This window comes from Notolepis coatsorum (assembly GCF_963971535.1).
Source record: "Notolepis coatsorum genome assembly, chromosome: 8".
In the NCBI taxonomy this organism is placed as follows: Eukaryota; Metazoa; Chordata; class Actinopteri; order Aulopiformes; family Paralepididae; genus Notolepis; species Notolepis coatsorum.
In genome coordinates this window covers 126,909,712-126,933,438 of record NC_140172.1, presented here as the reverse complement: position 1 = coordinate 126,933,438, position 23,727 = coordinate 126,909,712, and the positions used below count along the sequence as shown (strand labels likewise).

The 23,727-nt window shown below is 43.7% G+C and overlaps 1 protein-coding gene across 1 annotated transcript in view; it reads right to left on the bottom strand.

The window, feature by feature from the left end:
- Positions 1-23,727, bottom strand: part of tecta (tectorin alpha) — a gene marked incomplete at its 3' end in the record, with an annotated part of 131,966 nt that overhangs the window by 80,081 nt on the left and 28,158 nt on the right. The window contains exons 8-9 of the mRNA XM_084320521.1: positions 4,155-4,501; positions 2,259-2,406 (exon numbers count right to left, since the gene is read on the bottom strand). Of these exons, the coding sequence (XP_084176647.1) occupies positions 2,259-2,406; positions 4,155-4,501 (495 nt within the window). The remainder of the gene's footprint in view (positions 1-2,258; positions 2,407-4,154; positions 4,502-23,727) is intronic.

The window sequence follows — 23,727 nt, the reverse complement described above, 5'->3', positions numbered from 1 at the left end:
ATCACGTCTTTACATAATGTCTCTTATTATGAAGGTAATGTTGCACATCACGTCTTTACATAATGTCTCTTATTATGAAGGTAATGTTGCACAACACGTCTTTACATAATGTCTCTTATTATGATGTTGCACATCACGTCTTTACATAATGTCTCTTATTATGATGTTGCACATCACGTCTTTACATATTTTCACTAACAAACCAGGTTTGTAGCAGAGTATCAAACACTCGTTTAACACTTGTAGATTGCTTTGGTTGAAGATACAATTAAAAGGAAAAACCTGAACATACTTGCGCAGACGGGCCAGATGAGACACTCGGAGGTCTTAAAGGAAACTGTGCTTCTGTGTGACTTTAGTTCCCGGAAGCCATTGTGTCAGGATTCTAACCGGCACTTTCATGCGGCATGTTTTTTTACATCGCGTTGTATGAGCGGCTATCGAACAATGCGGGTGTTTCAGTGGCCGATGCCGATATTTAGAGAGCAGGGTGGCCAATGGCTGATGCAATGTAAATATGCATTATGCAATATTTGCATCTGGTCTCTTTTCTTCAGAGCTGCACTACACAAACAATAAATACGATGGGGGAAAAAAAATTATGGGAATCAATTGACACTTGCGGGATTGACACAAGGGGAGAGCTCAATTTATTTGCTAATCGTGCATGTTACCAGCCAACGCTTATACTAGTCTGATCACTAGTATGAGCAACATAACCCTGAACAGTTATCTTTAAAAATACATGAATATTTCAAAATTTTGGAACTTTGGCACACAACAAAGTTTACTTTATACAGCAATTCCAGTTTCGCAAGATTCTATCCTCTAAGAATACAAATCGATTCACAAATTACAAAATAGTATACCCAATGTATTTCTTTCCCTTAGTTTTGAGTGATATGGTTTAAATAGTCTCATGCCCTTAAAACTATAAAGCGTTAGCTCGCTAAATCTTACAGATTGCTAAAATCAGCCAACAGAAAGACACACACAATATACAAGCTTTGTAACACAAAGGTTAATAGCCATCTGGAATCAAATCTATCGTGTGATGAATCAAGAATACATTTTAAATGGAATTGTGATCCCAAGAATCCAAATGGAATCCAATCGTGAGATTCCAAAAGATTCCCACCCCTTATAGTGTGCTTAAACTCCCAGTTCTAAAAACGTTATTTTAAAGATCCCCTCCATGTGTATTTTAAATAGGGCTGTTAACATTAACACGTAAATCTTTTGTGTAAATCGCATTGCCCTTTTTGCCCCCAACTGCCTCCCATAGCTTTGACATCCAGCCAGGTAGCTAGTGTGTTTTTACTCCGACTAGACATGCCCTGAATGTCTTGTTTTATTATACAAAGTTTCTGGATGGACTTTTGGATTATACAAAGTTGTACTTTTATTTTTATATATGAATTACATTCTCCTCTACTTCTGGAAAGAGGCAGAAGTTGTCAGCGATCCATTCCACTCTTAGCGGCATATACAAAATCTCAATCCAATATGTATGTAAATATAATTTTAAATAATCTTCCTCTTCCCACCTCAGATCATACAAATCTGTCTTCCTATTGGTTGTCAACATGTCACTCTGCATTTTTCTGCCATCTTTGGTCAATAAATTGACCATATTTGCACGAATATGGAGTGAATCGGGTCAATGTTCCTGGCCTCGAGGTCCCAGCAGCCGGTTTAATTGAGGAAACGCGTGGTGATTTCAAGCAGAGACGTTTGCACGTTCTTGAAATCTGTGCAGTATATTGTCAGTACGCGTGCCGCGTCAGGTCTGCGTTACGTCATATTCAAACCTGTCGGCGCTGCAGCGCTCACGGGTGATGCATGTGCACCTGGATTTTTACTCTTATGGAGTAAAACCAAAGGTCTACATGTGCAACACTGTCACTGACCCCCTTCACACCTCGCATCGACACCGGCAGGACAGTGCGTGGCCACATCAGAATCCAGGTGGAAATACAAACCAAGTACGGATTGTAATCGGATCGGCCAGAACCACCTTTGGAGGCGGTCAGTGGCGCTTTTAGCCCGTTTCCACCTGACATTAAGATCGGATCGGAGTGATCCGATCACAGGTGGATACAGTAGCTCTAAAGTACGTCGGTTCACACCTGGCGTTAGAATGTGATGTGTCTTGAGTGACTGCTTGCGATCGGATCTCGTTTCCGACGCTCGACGTGCGAGTAAACGATTGTGCCGGATCGCCGGTCTTGTGCAAACAGAAGCCCGGCTGTTCACACCAGAAGCCACTTTCTCTGTGCCGGGTCGAGAAGAGATTCTGCTCCTCTGCTCCACGATCACACGAAGAGGCGCTTGCATCTCGTGGGGAGAAAATAGACTGGACGCCGTAACTATCGCTGAAGATCACGAGGATCATTTGAGAACCAACTGGAGAAGAGAACAAGGAGGAAGAAAGGAAGAGCATATACGTTCACCTTCTGTGTTCATAGCATATAATTATATAGAAAAAGGTTAATAGCCACGACTCTTGAAGACATGATGCGGTAGGCGGTCCTTCAATGTGGCACGGGACGCATTTGCGTCCACACTGCTAACAGGATGTAGCCATATGCGGCCCAGACCACCTCCGAATGCAGTCTGAGCGATCAGATCTCAATGGGTCCTCAATGCATCTTGGGTGCGTTTAGACTTGTGATTAGATCACCCACATCGGATCTTAACGCATTGTGGCATTGTGCCCACGCTGAACACAGTCCGATACTACATTTTATTAGTATCGATACTTTTAGAATAATAGCCTGATGCCGTATTTTCTATGAGTTGAGGTAATGCGTGGGCAGTGTGTGTGTGTGTGTGAGAGAGTGCACGCTTTGCATAGTGGGCGTGTCAACAGTGTCGGCTGAACTCACATCAAGGCATTTTCCACATTGTGTGTCCGTGATTCTTCCCAAAGCCAGGACTCGAGAGTGTGAGCGTTTAACTCTGACAGTTCGATGACCTAAACTAACATTACCTGCTAATGTCAAACAAGCTCTCTCTCTTTCTCTCTCCATGTTGGATTCTTTTAAGTAGTCCAACGTTACGCTATGAAAATTTACTGGATAGTTGATAAATATAAATATTTCACTTCATTAGCTGCAATAGTCTAAAATCATTAAGTCTGCTATAAGCTATTCACCCTCTTTTGTGTGTGTGTGCGTGCTTTTGGGAGTGTTGTGTGTGTACATTTGCTATAGGCTACTCTTTTTGACATGGACTAGGCTAATTAGCTTGAACAATCCTGATTCCTGAGCCTATTTTATTCAAGGAAGATATATATATTTTAATTATTTCTTTTTTTTATAATCTTATCCCCTGTGCTGGCACAAGCACTAATATAGTGTGGAGTGGAGAGATAACACATAATACACATAATAACACATGGACATTAGCTATATAGCTCAGCAGCTTTAACAGAATAATTGTATTATTGTTGACGATTTAAGTTTCAACAGCGTCAAAGATATGTCGTTATTGTATTAATAAAATACGATTGTATAAATAATGTTCCATGTTCTGTTCATCTAATATTATATCCCATTACTTTCCCTGATGTTTTAGGTCTTTGCCTGTTGTAGAACCGGTATCCTGATACTTTGTGATGGCGAGGCTGGTATCGCTATCGAAGTAAAAAGAAACGCTGGTATCGTTCGTGACAACACTATTGTTCAAGACGACAACAAACAACCTACAAAACATTTAAAATAAAAATACATAAAACAAAAGACTCAACATTAGGGGTGTAACAATACAACCTCACAACGATTAAATTAGATTACGATTCTTCAGGCAACGATTCTCATTTGACCACGATTCGATACATTTTCTATCAGTTAATTCCCCAAAATATTTTGAATACACAAATGTGGCTGGGGGAACTGATTCACTCAGCATGAATGGACTATAATTCTTTTTTAAAAGGATACATAAAAAAAAACATATATATTTTTTTCTATTTAGATTATAATCGATTCTAACATTTTCAAATCGATGCAGTTGAATCGTCACATTAGAATCGATGCATTTAGATTAATCAATGCATCGTTACACCCCTACTCAACATAGAAGCTTGGTATCCAATAGCCGACCATGTATAATTCCTGAAGGCACCCTCCTCCTGTGCCAAGCCTACTGACTGGTGGAGCCCGAGCAGGTGCTGCGGCTCTTGACCTTGGCCACCACCAGGATCTCGTCTCCGTCCCGGATGCCGTAGGAATGGAGGGCCCGGGCCCCGGACCTCATCTCCTCTGGCCCCACGGCCACACAGAGCTCCCGGTCGATGTAGAACAGCCTCATGCCGTTGGCGGGCAGCTCCACCAGGGGCTTCAGCCGCTTCTTCAGCTCCACCACCGTCTGGTCCAGACGCAGGCTCACCACCTCCAGCCGCTCGCCCCAGTGCACCGCCACCATGGCGCTGCGCGGGCTCAGGTCCACCTCTGCCAGCGGCGCCAGCCGACCGTACTTGGAGAGGAGCATGTGGTACCTGTGGTGGAAAGGGCAGAGTTCATGTTTAGAGACGCCATCAAGGTTTCTTTGTATTAATTTTTAATGCTGTCCAGACACCTGAGGACAGTCTAGAAGAGAGGAAGACACCTTTTCCTGAAAATATCTCAAAGACAAGATGTTGTAAATGATATGGTATGTAAAGGACAGTTTGTTCTTAATTGAGAATGTGTGTGTGTGTGTGTGTGTGTGCGTTAGGGAGGCAGAGAAACACTGCGACTTCTCTGCGCTTGCCGTGAGAAAGCTCTCAGCTGCCTCGGGGGAGCGCCAGCTAGAGATAAGGAGCCCAGGAACGATTAAATAAAATCCAGGAAAAAAAGGGAAAAAAAGAATCCTGTGCTTTCAAAGCTACTGTAACAGCTGGGCCAATCAAAGCAATTTCCCTGCCCTCCCCGCAAACTCCCACCACAAAGCAAAGCCCCTGGCCTTGGTTTCAGCCCAAAACTTCTGGTCCGCCCAGGGAATTCTCTTCTAAGGCCACGGTGCACAAAGTGCCATTCTATGAGAAGCCATTTACTGCAGCTCAAATGGTCTCTTTTACTGGCACAAGTGCGGTATTATGAGACGAAGAAGAAGAAAAAACTAAAACATACCAATGAACAGATAATGAAAGCAATCCAAATGTCCTCCTAATGGCAGCGGACGCTGGAAAAAGCCACCTGTTCTATACCCGACCGAACGTACAGGGACTAACGCGGACGTTATCTAGTCTAGATCTAGACGGACACCCTTCTGCCGTTTCATACTCACTCATTCTCTCACTCGCTCACTGTGCTCCAATCGCTTCGATTCGAGATGACCTGCTACTGCGACTTGATTTCCCCACTCTTCTTTCACTCGCTCTCTACTAGTCGCTCTCTCACTCTCTCGCCAGAGTATCTCTTCCACAATCTTCCAGTGCTCCAGAGACGGTCTGTAATTCGGCCCGTTAAAATTTGAGAAGAGGAAGCCGTTATGCCCACCCCCCCCTGCAACAAAAAGCTCTCCGTACCGCAAGGGAAAATTCGACCAATAGAAATAACAGAAATATAATTTCTGCTCAGCAGCTAGCTCGGCTTCGGCTCATTTGTTTTCCAGTAGGAGTTGTTTAGGCGACTGCACAGGGGGGGGGCATATGGAAGTGGAGGAATGACCGGATAATATCCGCCATATTTACTCCTCACTTTCAGAGCTGCTGGATCACACACAGGTAGGCGGCAGCATTCGGAAATTGCGCGTCAACGCAGAGTTGACACGTCTGTCTTGCGAGACCACCTCTCTACTTAGGTCCAAGGCTTCTACTCCCCCCAAACGTAGCGTCCCCATCCTCTACAATTTCTATTCCAACCCCTTCTTCTTCTTCTCCTTCATTCACTTTACTCAACAAATGCTTTGTGTCCAGTGCACACATTTCTTTTTGTCCCCAACTCCGATCAAAGTCAAGGACGGGAACTTGCTATGTGCTTTAGTCACCCGTGCAATATCTCAGAAACGTCTGTCCTGCGTACAATATTGTAGCGACCCTGGGATTTGGGTGGTTGGTCAGTCAAGCTGCCACTCTGCACTCCGCCATCCCGGGGCTGGCGGCGACACTATTGGTCGCGCCAGCCGCGGGTTGACAGAGTCGAGAGTGCACGGGCTGACCTGGGGAGGTATAAGAGGGTGTGGCACCCAGCGTGCGCTCTCTTGGGGCATGGGAATGTGTAGACATGAGTCACTTATACTGCAACCTGTATGAGAGTGAACTGAGAACTATCAACCTGCCTCGAGAGTCGTCAATAACGTGGTGCAAAACTAAGCAACGTCAGAAGAAAAAGAAAGAGGAGGAAGAGGAAGACGCTTCGCTCGGCGTCAGAAAAAGTCAGACAGAGGTGTGCTAGCTTAGCGTAGCCTAGCTTAGCTGCAGTTAGCGCTAGCTAGGCGCAGCGGCATGCGATATCTGCGGCGGGTCGAAGGAGGACTGAGAGAAAGAAGAAGACGGAGAGGAGTGGCCGGAAGAAAGTCGATGGAGGTGTGCTAGCTTAGCAAAGTCTAGCTTAGCTGCAGTTAGCGGCTAGCTAGGCGCAGCGGCATGGATATCGACGGCGGGTTGAAAGAGGACGGAGAGGAGGAAGGAACGGGCGGGTGGTCAGGAGACATGGATGAGGACGTTGAGAGGCATGAGGAGGCGAGAGGGTTCCATGGAGGCTTTACGGGGGGTCAGAGTTGACCCGGGATGGGAGCAAAGATGGCGGCGCCCATGGCACATGGCGGGCTCGACGGCGTGGACGACCGGAAGACCTGGGGAGCCGCTGCAGGGGTTGGCCGAGGACATTGGTGGCCTGGCCCCGCGGACATGAGGACATGTGCCGAGGGTGCGGAGCACACAGTTAACTATGTCGTGTACAGAGCCGTGGTCGAATGGAACTCTCTGCATTGGTAGAGCCATGATGGAAATGGAACTCTCTGACGGGGAACTGTGTACGGTGTACTGTGAACTGCGTACGGGGTACTGTGAACTGTGGGTACTGGGTACTGTGAACTGTGGGTCTGTGTACTATTTGGGGATTTAGCTACTGTGTTTAGCCGGTATTGGGGTGGGGCTAGCAGTTAGCGTAGCGTCGCCCCCGGTGGTTAGGTGTAGCCACCGGCAGCGTTGTGTAGCTAGCTGCGCATAGCATTGTGTGGGATGGGAAGCAAGACGTCTCTGTTATTGGGGAGGGCGTCTCTCTGTCGGTCTGGGAACAGGAGGATGCAAGCAACGTGGAACCAATGGGATTTGGTGGTTGTCGTCTCTTGGGGCCTGACAGAGAGGGTTGCAGCCGGTAACCAACAGAGCACGACGGGGCTAGCAGTGAGCGTGGCGTCATAACCGGTGGTTAGGTATAGCCACCGGAAGCGTCGCATGGCTAGCTGCTGGCCTAGCATTGTTGGGGGGGTTAATTTTGTGGACTGGGGGTGGTTTTGGTTCGTCCCTCTGGACGAGGGACTTTGTTGTGGGGGGGTAATGTAGTGACCCTGGGATTTGGGTGGTTGGTCAGTCGAGCTGCCACTCTGCACTCCGCCATCCCGGGGCTGGCGGCGACGCTATTGGTCACGCCAGCCGTCGGTTGATAAGAGTCGAGAGTGCAGGGGCTGACCTGGGGAGGTATAAGAGGGTGTGGCACCCAATGTGCGCTCTCTTCAGGCATGGGAATGTGTAGACATGAGTCACTTATACTGCAACCTGTATGAGAACCGTTGCAATAAAGCAGTGAACTGAGAACTATCAACCTGCCTCGAGAGTAGTCAATAACGTGGTGCAAAACTAAGCAACGTTACAATATTTACAAAATAATGGCTTTGCATCAACAGTCAGCGTTTCTGCAGGTTTCAACAAGTTCAATTTAAGACATTTTTAATACCACTTAGAGCAAAGTTTAATACCAATTTCACAACCGTACTAGCAAATAAACTCTTGCGCGTTCCATACAAGCTCTCGCCAGACGCACCAAGCTCCCAGTAGCCCGGCAAAATACTATGGGGCGAATTCACAAAGGGATTGTACAGCTTTTTCTGACACTATGCCTGTGCAAATAGCCCAAAAACAAACCTTACTATTCACAAAGCACTCGCAAAGGGTGAAATACTGTGCTAACTGCGTTGCCATCATCATTGCATCTCTGTGCGTCCGTGCTATTTGCGGGTATTTAAATTAGGTAATATTAGGGGTGTAACGATGCATCGATTAATCGAAATACATCGATTCTAATGTGTTAGAATCGATGCATCGATTTGAATATGTTAGAATCGATTATAATAGAAATTAATCGAAATAAAATAAAATAAATAAGTTTTTTTTTTGTGTATTGTTTTGATTGACCTATAGTCCATTCATGCTGAGTGAATCAGTTCCCCCAGCCACATTTGTGTATTCAAATTTTTTTGGGGAATTAACTGATAGAAAATTAATCGAATCGAATCGTGGTCAAATGAAGAGATTTCATGATGCATTGAATCGTTGCCTGAATAATCGTAATCGACTCGAATCGTTGTGAGGTCGCATCGTTACACCCCTAGGTAATATGGTCGGAAAATGTGCCCCTTTCTATGCAAATGAGCCTCATTGCAAAAACACTCCAATCCAAGATCGCCGCTAATTGCCACACGCAGTTAAAGTGAAGTTGTTTATGTCTTCAGAGAGTTAGTGGTAATTAAGCGCATTTATAAGGGGTGCCATGGCCAGCATCTCCGGTGATCCGGTGGGTTAGGTAATAATCACAATAAAGAGAATAGAACCTGCACACATTATGCTCCAGAATAAACTTTTAATTTATAATGTTTCGTCAGGTCCATGAGGAGTAGACGCTGGAAATACGGTCAATGAAAGGTTTATTCTGAAGTATATGAGAATGCAGGTTCTATTCTCTTAACTAAACATTAAATACAACTTAATTTCTCACTCTAAAAATATTCTTAATTCTGAAAATATTTTCACTGGCACAGTGCCTAACTTCGCCCTAAAGATTCAGCACCATGGACAGGTGACAACAACAAAGGATGCGATTGTGTCATGAAAATACAAAATCTATCTATTACTTACATTAATAGAAAGCTATACATTACAAAATAAACAAAATATAAATGGTGAAAAATACTGTTATGTCTATCGGTTATAGAAACGAAGAGCTATTGATCCATCAGGACTTCCAATTCGCGATCAGAGAATCTAAGCTTTTGTTTTCTGTCTGCCATTGTCCTAAGACATGCATACTGTTACATGGGCAGTATTTATACTATTTTACCATATCAGGAGCAAATTGTAAATTGAGGAGCAAACTGCTCCGTGAGTCAATAGTATATAATTTGTGCAATATCTTTAGTGAATAAGTCCTTAACACATTCAGCGCCAGGGATTAGTCTGGTCCTTGTGGCTAACGTGCCACGTTTCCATAACATATTTTCACTGTGCGTCACTATGTTTGGAGAGCTATATCTATATTCTATATTATAGCTATGGAGACAATACTATAGCCATTTGACAGTGACTTTCTTCCGTCGAGATAATCTTTTCATGCATACGTTCGCGCCTTATCCCGTGGTGAATATAAGTATAGTATAGCCTAGGAGTGATCCAGGATCACTCCTGAACCGCTGAGTTATAGGGCACTACGTGTATTCTACTATAAGCGTTGGCGTTTCTTGCCTGGACACGCTACTATTTCCAAATCAAATGTATATAATAGGTATTATGTTTCATCATGAATGCATGAAAGGGGGGGGGGGGTAGTTTTTTATGCTTTGATAGCCAGTAACGGCATTCGTGTTGAACACTACAGAAGCTGATCAGCTGGATCGATATCAAAACATTGTTGGATCAAGCTGAAATTGATGTCAGATAGTCCTTACCTTTGATCGGGGGTATTCAAAAAAGAATATTCCAATTGTCTGATCACGATTTCCAGTATTGGTGTCCACAGTGTGCGATCCATAGCATGATCTTTGGGTGAGCCGCGTCGGGGGGGGGGGGGGGGGGGGGGGGGCGGTGCGCGACGCGCCTCTCAGCGAGGAGTGCTCAGGAGTCGGACTGTGTAATCGCAGACGTTACTAGTCTGTAGCCTGTAGTAGGTAGAGTAGAGTTAGAGTAGACAACTCACTTACCGTCCGGCCGTCTGGACGGTCTGGGCTGGGCTTCCACAGCACATTCCATGATAAAAAAATTCCGATCGTTGTAATACTAATAATAGTCCCCACGGCCACCGGAGCAGCACCAGCCGCAGGTGTAATTGCGCCTGTAGATGATCCGATTCCCGCCTCCTGCTGCTCTGTCAGCTTCACTGTCTTCGTGAAACCAAAATTGGTTAGGCTTACTTGTTTTCGTTTAGACATTTTACTGGCTGTCAAAACGATCACTGTCTGTGTCAACAAGTAACAGCCACAGCACAGGTTACATACAAAGTGGGTCAAGTTTGATGTGTGCCGTGCAGGCTGCAGCGCCACCACGCTCCGAATGGTAATTGCAAGAATAGCATGCATGTTGCCATATTACGTGTGAATTAGTGCGCAAATCATTAATCATACATCCAAAATAGCATACGTTTATTATTATACACGATGATGATACAGAAAATTACAGAAAAATGAGAAATGCATGGCAAAAGTAGCATTTATTTTCAGTAATTTAGAGACCCCCCAAAAAATCGCAAATCAAGTTTGCAGGGGAGCTGATGTCTGATCTAGGGGAGCTATAGCGGACCGGGATCGCACCCTGGGTGTCCATCTGGTCCCGGACATAATTTGGCACAACTTATGGATAGAGTGTCAGATGCGTTTCGAAGTGGTCGGATGAAGCGACTTACTCGGCTCCGTCTAAATATAGCGCCCAGAGACATTTGAGTGTAACACAGGGTTAGATATAAGGTTTCAAAGGGTGGGCGACACTGCCATCTGGGAGGATGCGGCCGGTACTGCACTTTGGCAATCTCAAAATCCTTTCCTATGGCAATACCAAGGTTAGTGGATGAATAATGAATAAGAATATAGAATAAAAGAAAAAACGTCCAAAACCCGTGATATCTCGGGTCTGGGGTCCAGCGCATGGCGAGTTAATGCGACTTATCTCAGGTTTGGCGCCGAATGTGTTAAGACATAGCGGGCACAAATCACACGCAGGGTGCTAAGGGTGCTATTAGCGGCCACAACCCATTATTTGTGCCCCTATGACTTGAATAGAAACAACATTTCATATATTTAATATTATTTAATCTCCAACAGCAAATTAACGAATTAAAGCTCTATTTGTTGCCATTCGAATGCCACCTCACTCGACCAAATCTGTGCCTCGGTTCTCGAGTTACATGATGATATGTCAGGCGTGCAACTTTTTACGCGTGAGCTTCAGATTACCACCCCGGACTCCCAACGCTCTAGAACTGTCAATAATCTGCAGATTGATTGCGAAGATTATTGGTCAGGGTTGTAGCCAATGAGTGTAGCTTTCCAATGATACCCCATGTGGGGGTGTGCAAATAAGCAATCTAGGTGAAAGGTGACGAGTGAAAATCAGAAGTGAGATTTTTTTTCGAATGAATGGCCATGGATGAGGAAATGGAGAAATGGAGAGCTTTTTTCTTGGCACACGGTTTACTCTCTAGAAGACTCATTTCTGAACGGATTTGTATAACATTTGGACCTGTACTATATAAGACTTCAGGCTATGGATTTGCGGTGTTTTCCAGCTTATACCTATTTTATTTTTTAATATCTTTTTTTATTGCAACCACCACAGAAAGATTTTAGTACACAAGTTCAGCCCTGTTACTCTATTTCATTAGCACTAAAAGTGATTTTCCTTTATTGTGTAAGAAACTTCAGAACGTTATCTTTCAAAAGAGACCAGGCGTATGCATGTGCTATAAGCATAAAGTATAAAGATAACCTTTGCAAAGAAAGTATGCAGTCCGCAAGTTCAAGTAAAAAAAATTGGTGTTATGCACACATTAAGCATTTCAAAAGGCAGGTGCGGATCTGCAGCCTTCGACACAGTCAACCATCGGATCCTCCTCGCGGCCCTCGCAGGAATGGGAGTGGCTGGCTCTGCACTGACATGGCTGACATCATACCTCAAAGACTGCTCCTACCAAGTGTCCCCCAGGGCTCGGTCCTAGCCCTTCTCTTCTCCTTCTACACTAAATCACTGGGCCTGTCTGTCCGACATCTCCGCCTGGATGACGACCAACCACCTCAAACTGAACCTAAGCGAAACAGAATTGCTCCACCTGCCGGCCAAATCCTCCCCCCTGACCGACCTTTCCATCACAGTCGAGAATGCAGCTGTGACCGCGTCCCCGACCGCCAAGAACCTTGGTGTTGTCCTCGACGACCAGTTGAACTTCTCTGCTCACATCGCAGCGACAACCAGAACCTGCAGATTCCTCCTGAGCAACGTCAAAAGACCCCTTCCTGACAAAAGAAGCCACCCAACTCCTCGTCCAATCAACAGTCATCTCCCGCCTCGACTACTGCAACAAGACGAAAGTCTTTCTCTGGTCTGCATCCCCTTAACAATTGTATGTATTGAGCTGTACTGTACTGTACCCATTCTGCAATCTGTTAATAAAGTTTTCAATCAATCAATCAATCAATCACTCCTTGCTGGCCTCCCGGCCACTGCCACCAAGCCTCTTCAACTCATTCAGAACACAGCGGCCCGCCTGATCTCAAACCTACCAAAGTCGGCCCATGTCACCCCACTTCTTAGGGACCTGCACTGGCTCCCCATTGCTGCACGAATCCGCTTCAAGGCCCTCGACCTGGCATACCGTGCGGCAAAGGGAACCGCTCCCGCCTACCTAGATCTGATCTCTGACCTAGATCTCTTAATATTTTCAAAAATAAGCTAAAAACTTACCTCTTCACCATAGCCTTCTAATACACTCGGCTGTTGATTGTACTGTAGCACTATTTTACTCTGTCCATTCTATTGCATCATTTTACTATCTATTCTATTCTACTATTCTATTATTGCACTGTATTATTTTAGTCTGTCTATTGCTTTTTATTACTGGTTAAAAATAGTCAGGTATTAAACTGTGTGGGTATCAAACAAGAGACTGTCAGGCTTTAAAACTGTGTAGGACCCAGGCCTAGAACTGCACCCTGAGAGAGGGAACTGCGCCCTGAGAGGGAGGTTTGCCCTGGGTGGGAGGTTCAAAGGGTCAAAGTGGGTATAAAACAGGAGGGAAGACTGTCAAGTTTTAAACTGTGGATACCAAACAGAGAAGGTAAAGACGACTTTGAACTGTTGAACAGTAATCCAGAACTATTTTATTGCACTGTAAAATATATATTTTTTTAATCAATTATATTCTACAATTTTATTGCACTGCACTTTTGTTTCAAGTTCAAGTTTCTTTATTAGTTGTCATACAGAAATACAGAATACTTTGCATGAAATGCTTCTTTCTGTTTTGCTCCTGAGTGTGCGCTAGATAATAACAAGATAGTATAAAATAAGTATAAAATAGAAAGTCAAGTACGTAAACAAGTAGTGTAAACAACAAAAATGTTCAGTATACCTATATACAGTATGTACAGTATATACAGTGCAGGTACAGTACAGTGTAGAAATGGTGAGGTATAGCTTAGCTTGTGGTGCCACCTTGTGGTGGTGAGGTGCAATGAGGTGCAATAAGGAATGAGATTGATGTGCAATTTCCTTACCAATATCCTTACCAATAATATAAATATAAAGTGTAAAGTGTGTTAGTGTCTAAAGTGGTAAAGTGGGTGCTACAGTGTGTTGTTTATTTAAAGTGAGTGTGTGTGTGCATGTGGATGTGTGTGCTGTGGGTGTGGTTGTTATTGTTCATTGTTCATTGAGCATCCTGATGGCCTGGGGATAGAAGCTCCTTCTGACTGCGCCGGCACACCAGCACGAGAACGCGCGTGTGGCCTGGCACACGGAGTCCGACTTCAGAGCGGGTGGACGACAGACTGGTACAGAGTTTATAGCTTTGGCCAATCGCATGATGAACTTGCCTTTAAAAGTGCAGCCATGGCACCAAAGCCGTGGAAATTATGCGGGAGAGCATATTTGAAGTCAATTACCATTAAGCCTTAACCAAGCAAGCTTATTTCTGGAGAACATTTATTCTTATTTTAACCTCCACTGTATTTTTTTTTTAATAGCGTTAGCGTTTTAAGGGAGCCTACTTGTAGAGCCTACTGTCCTGACTGTGACTATAGACCCTACTGTTGTGGTTGTTGTGCCAGGCAGGGAGGCTGTGTGCTGGAGAGCGTGAATGCAAGTCTTCTGGCTAGCTTCTGATTTATGGTGAGCTAGCACCCTTTTCCCATTACTTTGAACTAAAAGGCTTGTTATCATACAAACAAGGGACTAAACACGTTTCGCAATTATGCCACAACAATGTGGAAAGCCCTACCCACAGCCATAAAAAAATTTGAATCCTCAGTGTTTCCCACAGGATTTAGTGAGACTGTGGTGGTGGGTGAACCTCTGCCCGTTTTAAAGTTAAATGCATCAATCTGGTGCACTTTGAGAGCAAAATTAAGAGGCTAGATCTATGATGACCTTTGTGCTCAAAACACAAAATCGACTAGACACTAGAGCATACATTTGAGCCATCAAAGAAATTAAGCAAAAGTGGTTGCCTGTGTTGAACTAGTTTATTTGAAGAAAAAAAAATAGACTGGATTACAATTACGACTACTACCAGTGCCAATACTACCGATACATCCCTATTGGCAAACTTTATATAAAAAAAATTAAAATATATATATATATTTTTTTTTTAATATAAATTAAAATATTATATAAATATAATCAAATAGACGGAAATCCGTCTCAAGACGGAACGCTTTAACGCCTGTCCTCAAGATCTCAGCAGGCCATTGTTGTTGTTCAGCGAGCCGATCCAGAGAGCAATCCAGTTGTTAAGTTTTCCTTAATCCAATGTCGATGAGTGACCGACGGTCATACGCATTAAATGCACAAACAGCTGGTACAAACAAAACTCGTAAAACTATAAATATTAACAAAAGTAAGCACAGTCTCGTCGGAGCACACAGATAGGCAGCCGGACGTAGCAGCGCCATTTTTTGCACTATTTTACTCTGTCTATTTTATCTTACTCTTTTTATTATTGTCTATTTAAAACTGAATCAAACCATAAACAAGGTGGCCTGTTGGGATGTTAGATCCTAATGTGAAAAACTGTGATTTTATGTCTTTTTTCTGTTGTGAAGCACTGCAGTGAGCTGCAGTTTCTGTATGAAAGGTGCTATACAAATAAAGTTTATTATTATTATTACCTCCGGTCAATGGTCTCTAACTACACACCCTCAAGACCCCTATGCTCTGCGTCTTCTGGCCGCCTCAGACCCACTCCTATCCAAGCTCCGGGAGGGTCATCAAGGAGAACCTGCCTTTTCTCAGTCCTTGCCCCACAATGGTGGAATGAACTACCCACCCCAGTTAGGACAGCCGAAACCCATCCAATCTTTCGCCGTCGACTAAAGACGCACTTCTTCAACCATTATCTGAATAAAATAAAATAAAATCTAACCCTGACTAACCTTGCTGTCATGCACTTGTCCTAATAAACTAACCTACACTGTAGCACTCAACACTTTGATGAACATTGTTGCTCAGCTGATAGAGTTGTGCCCTTCCTGATGACTTGTCGTACAGAACTTGTAAGTCGCTTTGGATAAAAGCGTCAGCTAAATGACTAAATGTAAATGTAAATGTAGTATGTTCAAATGGACTATTCATCATGAATTTAATGGAATGCTAAATTATATTTGATGCACATGTCAACCAACTGTCAAAATTATGTTGTCTTAGTGTCTGTTTTATGCAATTTAAACAAACAGGTAAACCAGAGGCAGAGAAAGACAGGGAAAGGTTGGAGGAGGGAGAAGCCTAGTAGCCTAGAAGCCTAGTATGGAAACAGGTGTGTGTGACGACCAACCAGTGCCACTGCACAACAGAGTACAAACGGCACAAAAAGTAATTGGAGCATAGATATGTTGTACGTCTGTACACACAAATATATGAACGAAAATATTTGAAAATGAGACCCATTGTTTTGCATATAGACTTGACACAAAGGTAAATTAGCGGATTGTGTTTTGTTATTTGATGATCTGTTGATTGATTAATTGATTGATTAGCTTGATGTATTTTACATTTGATGTTATTTCAGACAAATGGGGGCCGCTTGACCGCAAATTCCCGGCCTGCTTTTTGTTGCCAGTCCGCCCCTGTCGAAAGGTAACATAAATGTATTATTTCAAATATGTCTAATTGATTTCGATTAGCATTGGCCTAATGTATATCAACACTTTGCATAGACCAAATCAATTGTGGTGGATATTTCAAAATGACATACAAATTATTAACAACACTGCCACTAAACTGCCATTCTCAAGTGAGAATGTGAAGACAATGTGAGTGAAGAATGCAAGTCCATTCTCAAGCATTCTGTCCATGGTGAGCAAATTACATTATGATTTTCCAGCATAATACTGTATAACAATCTCTCATTCATCTAGATAACTTAAGGGAACATGCCAACATTATGAGAAATGGGCTCACCATCTCCTCAAGTGTCAGACAAGAAGATAGATACCAATTTCCTCTCTGTGCGTACAGTACAAAGCTATCCAGCTGCAGGCTAGCCTAGCATGCGGCACGGTGGTGTAGTGGTTAACACTTTCGCCTCACAGCAAGAAGGTCCAGGGTTCGATTCCCGCTTGGGGACCAGGTTTCCATTATGCCAGGTACCCAGGTGGGGTATCTCCCAGGCCTTTCTGTGTGGAGTTTGCATGTTCTCCCCGTGCTCGCAAGGGTTTCCCCCCCTGATAAGATAAACCCAATGGAAAAACATGCACAACAGATCGCTAACGCTGTGGCGTCCTTGACGAAGACGGACAGGAGCACTTGGATTGGTCCCCGGGGCGCGGCTCACGTTGACGCCCTATCTGCTCCCGGCTGCCCATGGGGGGAAGGACAACGGGATGGGAAAAGTGCAGAGAGACATTTCATCAGCGACTCAGTGCATGTGTGTGTGTTCCTGTGGGTCGCCCATCTCGCGCATGTGTGTTAAACTGCATGACAAATAAAGATTTCTAGTCTAACAATTATTATTAGCTTAGCACAAATGAATGGAAGTGAATACGGATCAGCTAGCCTAGCTTAAAACTCCGGGAGGTGTCTTTGGCCAACAGCTACGTAGGCTAGCTGATCCGCATCCGCTTCCATTAATTTGTGCTAAGCTAGGCTAACACAGGTCCCAGAGGGCTTTTCAGGTACGCCAACCCCTCAAGCTGATGTCCCATGTATGTATGTATGTCTCATCTTTGCCATATTTAAAGGGAAGACATTTTAGGAAACACACTTATTTGCCATCTTCCCCAGTCAGACAAGAAGATAGATATGGATTTCATCTCTGTGTGTTCAGTAGAGAGAGAGCTCCAGTTGCATGCTAGAAGCACCTTAGGAGATGTCAAGTTAGCATCATAATACAGGAAGCTTTCAAATGTAATAAAAACATTTAGGAAACTACCGTAATTCCTCTAATAGTAACCGGGTCTCAAATACAAGCCGGGTCTCTATTAATGGCCGGGTGCGCTCTTGAGCTAAGCAATTATAAGCCGGCCTCCTAATACAAGCCGGGTTACTAATATACTGAGCTGCATACTGAGCTAATTACTTGATTTCACTTTGAAAACGTTGAAATGACCAGTGACCACCTGTAATTGCACTGTTTACTATTTCATACAGTACTTGGTTTCAATAAATGAACCCAGTACATTTTACTGGGTTCAAACTGACACAAAATGTTGATTTATTCATTATGATCCGTTTGAAAATTTGAAATATAGGCCTCCCTCTTATACAGGCCTCCTCCTAATACAAGCCTGGTACCCGCTACAGTTGAAACAAATACAAGCCGGGGTTACTATTAGAGGAATTACGGTATAAGAGAAGGAAGGGTCATCACGTCAGAATACCAGCGTTCTATGTTCTGCTTGGTGCCAGACTTTGGTGCCAGTTCTATTGAAGCCTGTATTAAGATTCAAAATATACAAGCTATCAGAGGAAATAATACATCAACCAATATATCAAACGTTAGCTAGTTGACAACGCAACAAATTGCTGATGATTCTGACATCCGAGGGGATAACCCGTTTAAATGAGGAGGTGGATACTTCTATTTAATCCAATGTCAGCCGAACTGAAAGTTCCCACACGTAAGTGACGTAATGACCCTTCCTTCTATTATAGTTTCCTTGCATGGGACCAGTGTGTGATTGGTTGCTATGGGAGATTAACATAGGCTAACCTGTACTAGCAGGTGATAGATCAATTGTGACAAGTGAAGAAATGCAGCTTCCAACAACTCCATGTCTTATGTACACAATGTATCTTGTGTATTTATCACGTGTCGAAATCACAAAGTAAAAACAAGACACTGTCGTTTTTGAAGCAGATACGGGGTTGACGCTATTTTCTCGACGGACAACCGACGGAAGCACAAGCCCCATCGTAACGTCCATCAACAAAACCAAGGTGACTGGCCGACCGACAGAAGAACGACTGCCAATCATGGCTGACTTTTAAAGAGAGGATCATCAAAGAGAAGCCGCCTATTCTCTCCGTCCTCGCTCCACAATGGTGGAACGAACTTCCCACCACAGTTAGGAAAGCCGAATCCCGACCAATCTTTCGCCGTCGACTAAAAACACACTTCTTACACTCCTATACTACTGTATCATGCACTCCTCCTGCTATACTAATAATGTATTATGTCCATGCACACTAAATACTGCAGCACCCAAGTTCCAGCACTGTTTGATGAACATTGTTACTCAGCTGAAAGAGTTGTACCCTTCCTGCTGACTTGTCGTACAGAACTTCGCTAAATCGCTTTGGATAAAGGGGCATGACTAAATGACAAAATGTTAATGTCAAACGAGGATGAGGATGATTACTTCCAGACAGAGCGAGATCCACAACCGTATCTATTTGAACTAGAATGTACAGGAGGAGGAACTACGGGTTCTGGAAGCCGAGGAGGCGAGAAGGGAGGCTGAGCCGGTGGAACAGCCCGGGGAGCTAGGCTAACAGATTGCCCCTGCTTCCAGTCCTTGTGCTAAGCTAGGCTAGCATGCAACCCCCGGCAACCGGAGGAAGGAAGATGGCAAACGAATAGAATCTCCCAAAACATCGGAGTGCTCCTTTAAGGTCGCGTTTAGGGTTACTCAAGAGACAGGTTGTGTCAGATCTCCGCAGGCTGCCTGTTCACCTGAGAGGCTGTGACCCGCTCCGCAGACTCTGATCTCTGAAGGGAGCTGGGGGCATGGCCCCATCAGAATCGAAAGGGGATAGCGGTGTGTCCAACCATGTCCAACACCCCGCCCCCCACCCCCCATACATAATAACACCCCACACACACACACGATCCCCATACCCCAGGACCTCCACTGAGAAAGCAGCTCAAAACAAAGAGGCATGAACATGCCTTTTAAAAGCAGGACGGACGCAGTGAAAAGTGAGGAACAAGAGGGAGGAAGTCGCGACAGAGAGAGAAGGATTGTTCCAGGTAGAGGAGAGGATGTGGGTGTGAGGAGGCCTTGAGACGGGCACACTAGCGCTGTACCTGGATCTGACTGAGACATGGTGAGAGGAGCTCTAGACTGCTGTTTTGTATGACATACATTACATCTATAAAGACCCCCCCCCCCCCCCCCCACACACACACGTACTCTGTGCTTGCTGCTATCCACTCTCCACTCTTTACTGATATAAGACGTTACATGATATTTCTATATCATGGTCCATAAAATTCACACATAAAACACTCGGCACCGCTGACCTATTAATACAAATCGATCTCTAAAACAGGAAAAAAATATATATAATATATATATATTAGATTTAATAAATGTATATATATATACACACCGTCTATATATTATATGTATATATATATATATAATTATATCTTTTTTTATCTACCTGCCACCTTGTGTATCAGTTTTCCAATCAGAGTATTTCCAGCACAAAGGAGTCATTGAGTGGGGAGAGACTGGCAGCATTGTGTGTAAAAGGTTACTTTCCCCCAGTCAGGGACGGCTCCTCCCCCACATTCTACTGAGGTTAAGTGGAACGCAGCCGGCGCTGCGCGTTACTGGGCAACCCGTTCTCCACTCGTAGCCTCGAGGAGGCCTTACCATAAACGCCCATCAGCGGGGGTGCCCTGAGGACATGGGCCCTTTAGGAGATTTTACATGAATTACAAGCTGACAAAGTGGACTGCTGGCATCGGCCGGAGTCCTGACTCTGTCGGTATTCACAGAGCTTTGACTGCGAGGGCTGAGGGGCGGTGTGTGTGTGTGATTTAACCACGTCTCGTGTTGCTATACGGTACTACTGCTAGTATATACTCTGCTACAGTAGCATGTATTCTAGATAACCCAGAAATGGGCTTAGAGGGACTCTATACACAGTACACCCTTTTGTATTTACCTGCACATAATTATTTTACATATCTGTAGATACTAGATCTATATCTGTACATATCCTAATCTTACTAGTTAAGCCGCTGGCCAGTATGTGGTCTTTACACCTGTATCACTGTACATATTACACTACAACTCTGTACATGCATCCGATTAGCACTACACTCAGCAGTAGTACTAATCTGTATATTTTGTACCCAGTTTAATCACCTGTACATTGTATATAACTATTGCACTTCACGAATCACGAATTCACTCTTGTTGGATGCCAAACCTATTTTTGTTGTACTGTACTTGTGCTGTATAATGATGATACATTTGAATCTAATCGAATCTATTAAAGCTGGTATTGCTGTAATGTTAGGAGACAGAATTCAAACAGAAGCAAACTGAACTGCTGTGTGTTTACTGAAACTTCACCTCCAAGTGTCTAATAACTTGATTCCTGATTTGATGTATTTGAAAGGGACAGATACAAATACATAGATAATGCCTGTATCATGGTGTTTGTAGCCAAAGCCAATTTGCAACACCCGTCCCTTAAAGGGCTGACATAAAACATTATAAAATAGGACATACAGTAGGTAAATAAAAGGTAATAAAAGCAGTTAGTGTACAAAGTAGACATGCCCTCACTAACATTAGGTACACATACATACACCATTACATACACCTGGGATAACACTAGGGTGTGCAGTGCACCAACATCTCCATATAGAGATACCTGTGCACACCCCAGTGCAATATTAAGGCAGTGTTTGTCTAGTTACTTCTTATTTTAGTGACAAAATAAGATTGTTTTCCTTGTGACATTACATTGAGGTCCAGATTCAGGAAGAGCTTGAGCTGCATAGAGCAGAACACACTGCACATACAAGATGAACAAATGAGCCAGAACGTCCTGCCCTTCAGTAACCATCGTGGAGACGGCGCCTAACAGCGCTCGCTAAACATATACAGCCGTACTGTTCCTACAATGCATAAGTAGATCTCGATGTTTATAATAACGACTTATTTGCCCACGTTAAGAGAGGGCGCCCCATTTACTGAACCTCTGCCAGCATCAAGTCCAGCAGCACAAATAAGATCTATTTCAGGCGGTATCTGCAGGTTTCAACAAGTTCAATTTAAGACTTTGTAATACCACTTAGAGCAACTGACGGCTGCACTTGCCAATTTTTTATTCTTGTGCGTTCCATACAAGCTATCGCCAGACGCACCAAGCTCCTGGTAGCCCCGCAGAAATCAACAACTTGAATACAAAAACATTTCCTATATTTAATATTATTTCATCTCCCGACAAAAGATTGTGCAAATTAAATGTAAGACTTTTTAATACCTTTTAAGGCCTTACATTGAGAATTATGAGTTTAATACTTTTTAAATACTTTAATATCCTGCAGATACCCTGTATTTAAAGGCAAGTCGAAAGATTTTGTAAAGTGTTTTCAGAATGACTGCAGTTCTTGTATCTTGAGAAAGGAAGACCCCACACACTGCTACGGGTGGCCCCACGCTACCATATTATCACAACACACTATCACCATATTGCAATTTATTAACTTTTTTCAACTGCAAATGATGTCCCTTATGGAAAACTTTTTTTTGCAATATATCGCTGTATTGATTCCCCCCCTACACACTGATCTTGCACAGCATCACACTTTATTGATCATACTAACGTTTGGGTATTCCTGAGTATCCAGGTTCCAGAGGAAACCATATGTGTTAGTATGATCAATAAATTGTGACACTGTGCAAGAGGCGTGTGCGAGATCTTCCCTTTTCAAGACTGAGCATTTTGTGGCCACAACTTAGGTTCTTAATTCTTTGTATTATTCCGACAGCCCCATCCATTAGTTTGAGCCACTGAAGAATTTGATTTCCCCACTCTATGCTAGTGATCCTAGTGAATCATGGTGAGAGTTTCTTCATGTGCTCTATTGATTGATTGATTGATTAAAAACTTTATTAACAGATTACAGAATGGGTACAGTACAGTACAGCTCAATACATACAATTGTTAAGGGGATGCAGACCAGAGAAAGACTTTCGTCTTGTTTACATCAGGGTCCCCCATTTTCAATTCATCGTAACATATATGACATATATGACATACAGATAGACAGTACTGCTACATCTATACATTTATGACATACCAGATTTGCAAATACAGTACTGTTTGTGATACGAAAAGAGTCCAGAGAAAAAGTATATACATTTGACGTAGAAACTGTACATTGGAGGAGGTTGGGTAGGTGGGGGGGTACTGTACATTGGAGGGGGTTGGGTAGGAGGGGTGGGTGGGGGACACTGTACAACTGTACAAGCAAAACTGTACATTGGAATATTGACAAGACCATACTTGGTATTTTTTACTGTACATTGGAGGGGGTTGTGTTAGGACATTTACAGGGGCCAGTTTCTAATTGCAGTCTCCCGTAGGTGTTTTTTGAGAGTGTTTTTGAAAGTGGGTAGTGATTCACATTCCTTTACAGCTTTGGGTAGGGCGTTCCACATTGATGTGGCATAATTGCGAAACGTGTTTAGTCCCTTGTTTGAGCCGAATCTGGGTTTAACATGATTTGTGGAGCTCCCTCTGGTGTTGTGATCGTGGTATTCACTGACCTTAAAATATTTTGACATGTACATGGGTACCTTGGTCGTGTAGTGTATCTTGTAGACCAGGCCCATTGCAAGTTGCTGTACTCTGTCGTCTACTCTAAGCCATCCTAGGTTGTCAAAGTGGGCAGGGGTGAGGTGGGTTCTAGGAGTAAGGTCAAGCAGTAGTCTGACCAGTTTGTTTTGAGATGTTTGTAATTTTGTTTTTAGCGCCTTTGAGGTGCTTTGGTACCATGAGGTGCAAGCATAGTCGTAGTACCCTTGAATGAGTGCTCCTGCCAGAGTCTTCAGGGTATTCTTGTTTACCAGTGAGGAGATCCGGCACAAGAATCGAGTTCGTTGGTTGACTTTTTTTATTACATTGGATGCCATTTTGTCACAGGAAAGATTTGCCTCTAGGATGGAACCCAGGTAGGTAATATCTTCTTTCCTTGTGACAATATTGTCACCCACTGTAATTGAGAAGCCGTCGGTCTTGCTGAGTTTGTTATTTGAACCGAAGAGAATGGACTCTGTTTTGCCCATGTGTAATGATAGTTTGTTATCAGCGAGCCATATGCAGATTTTGCCTAGTTCTGAGCTGAGGGTTTTTTCAAA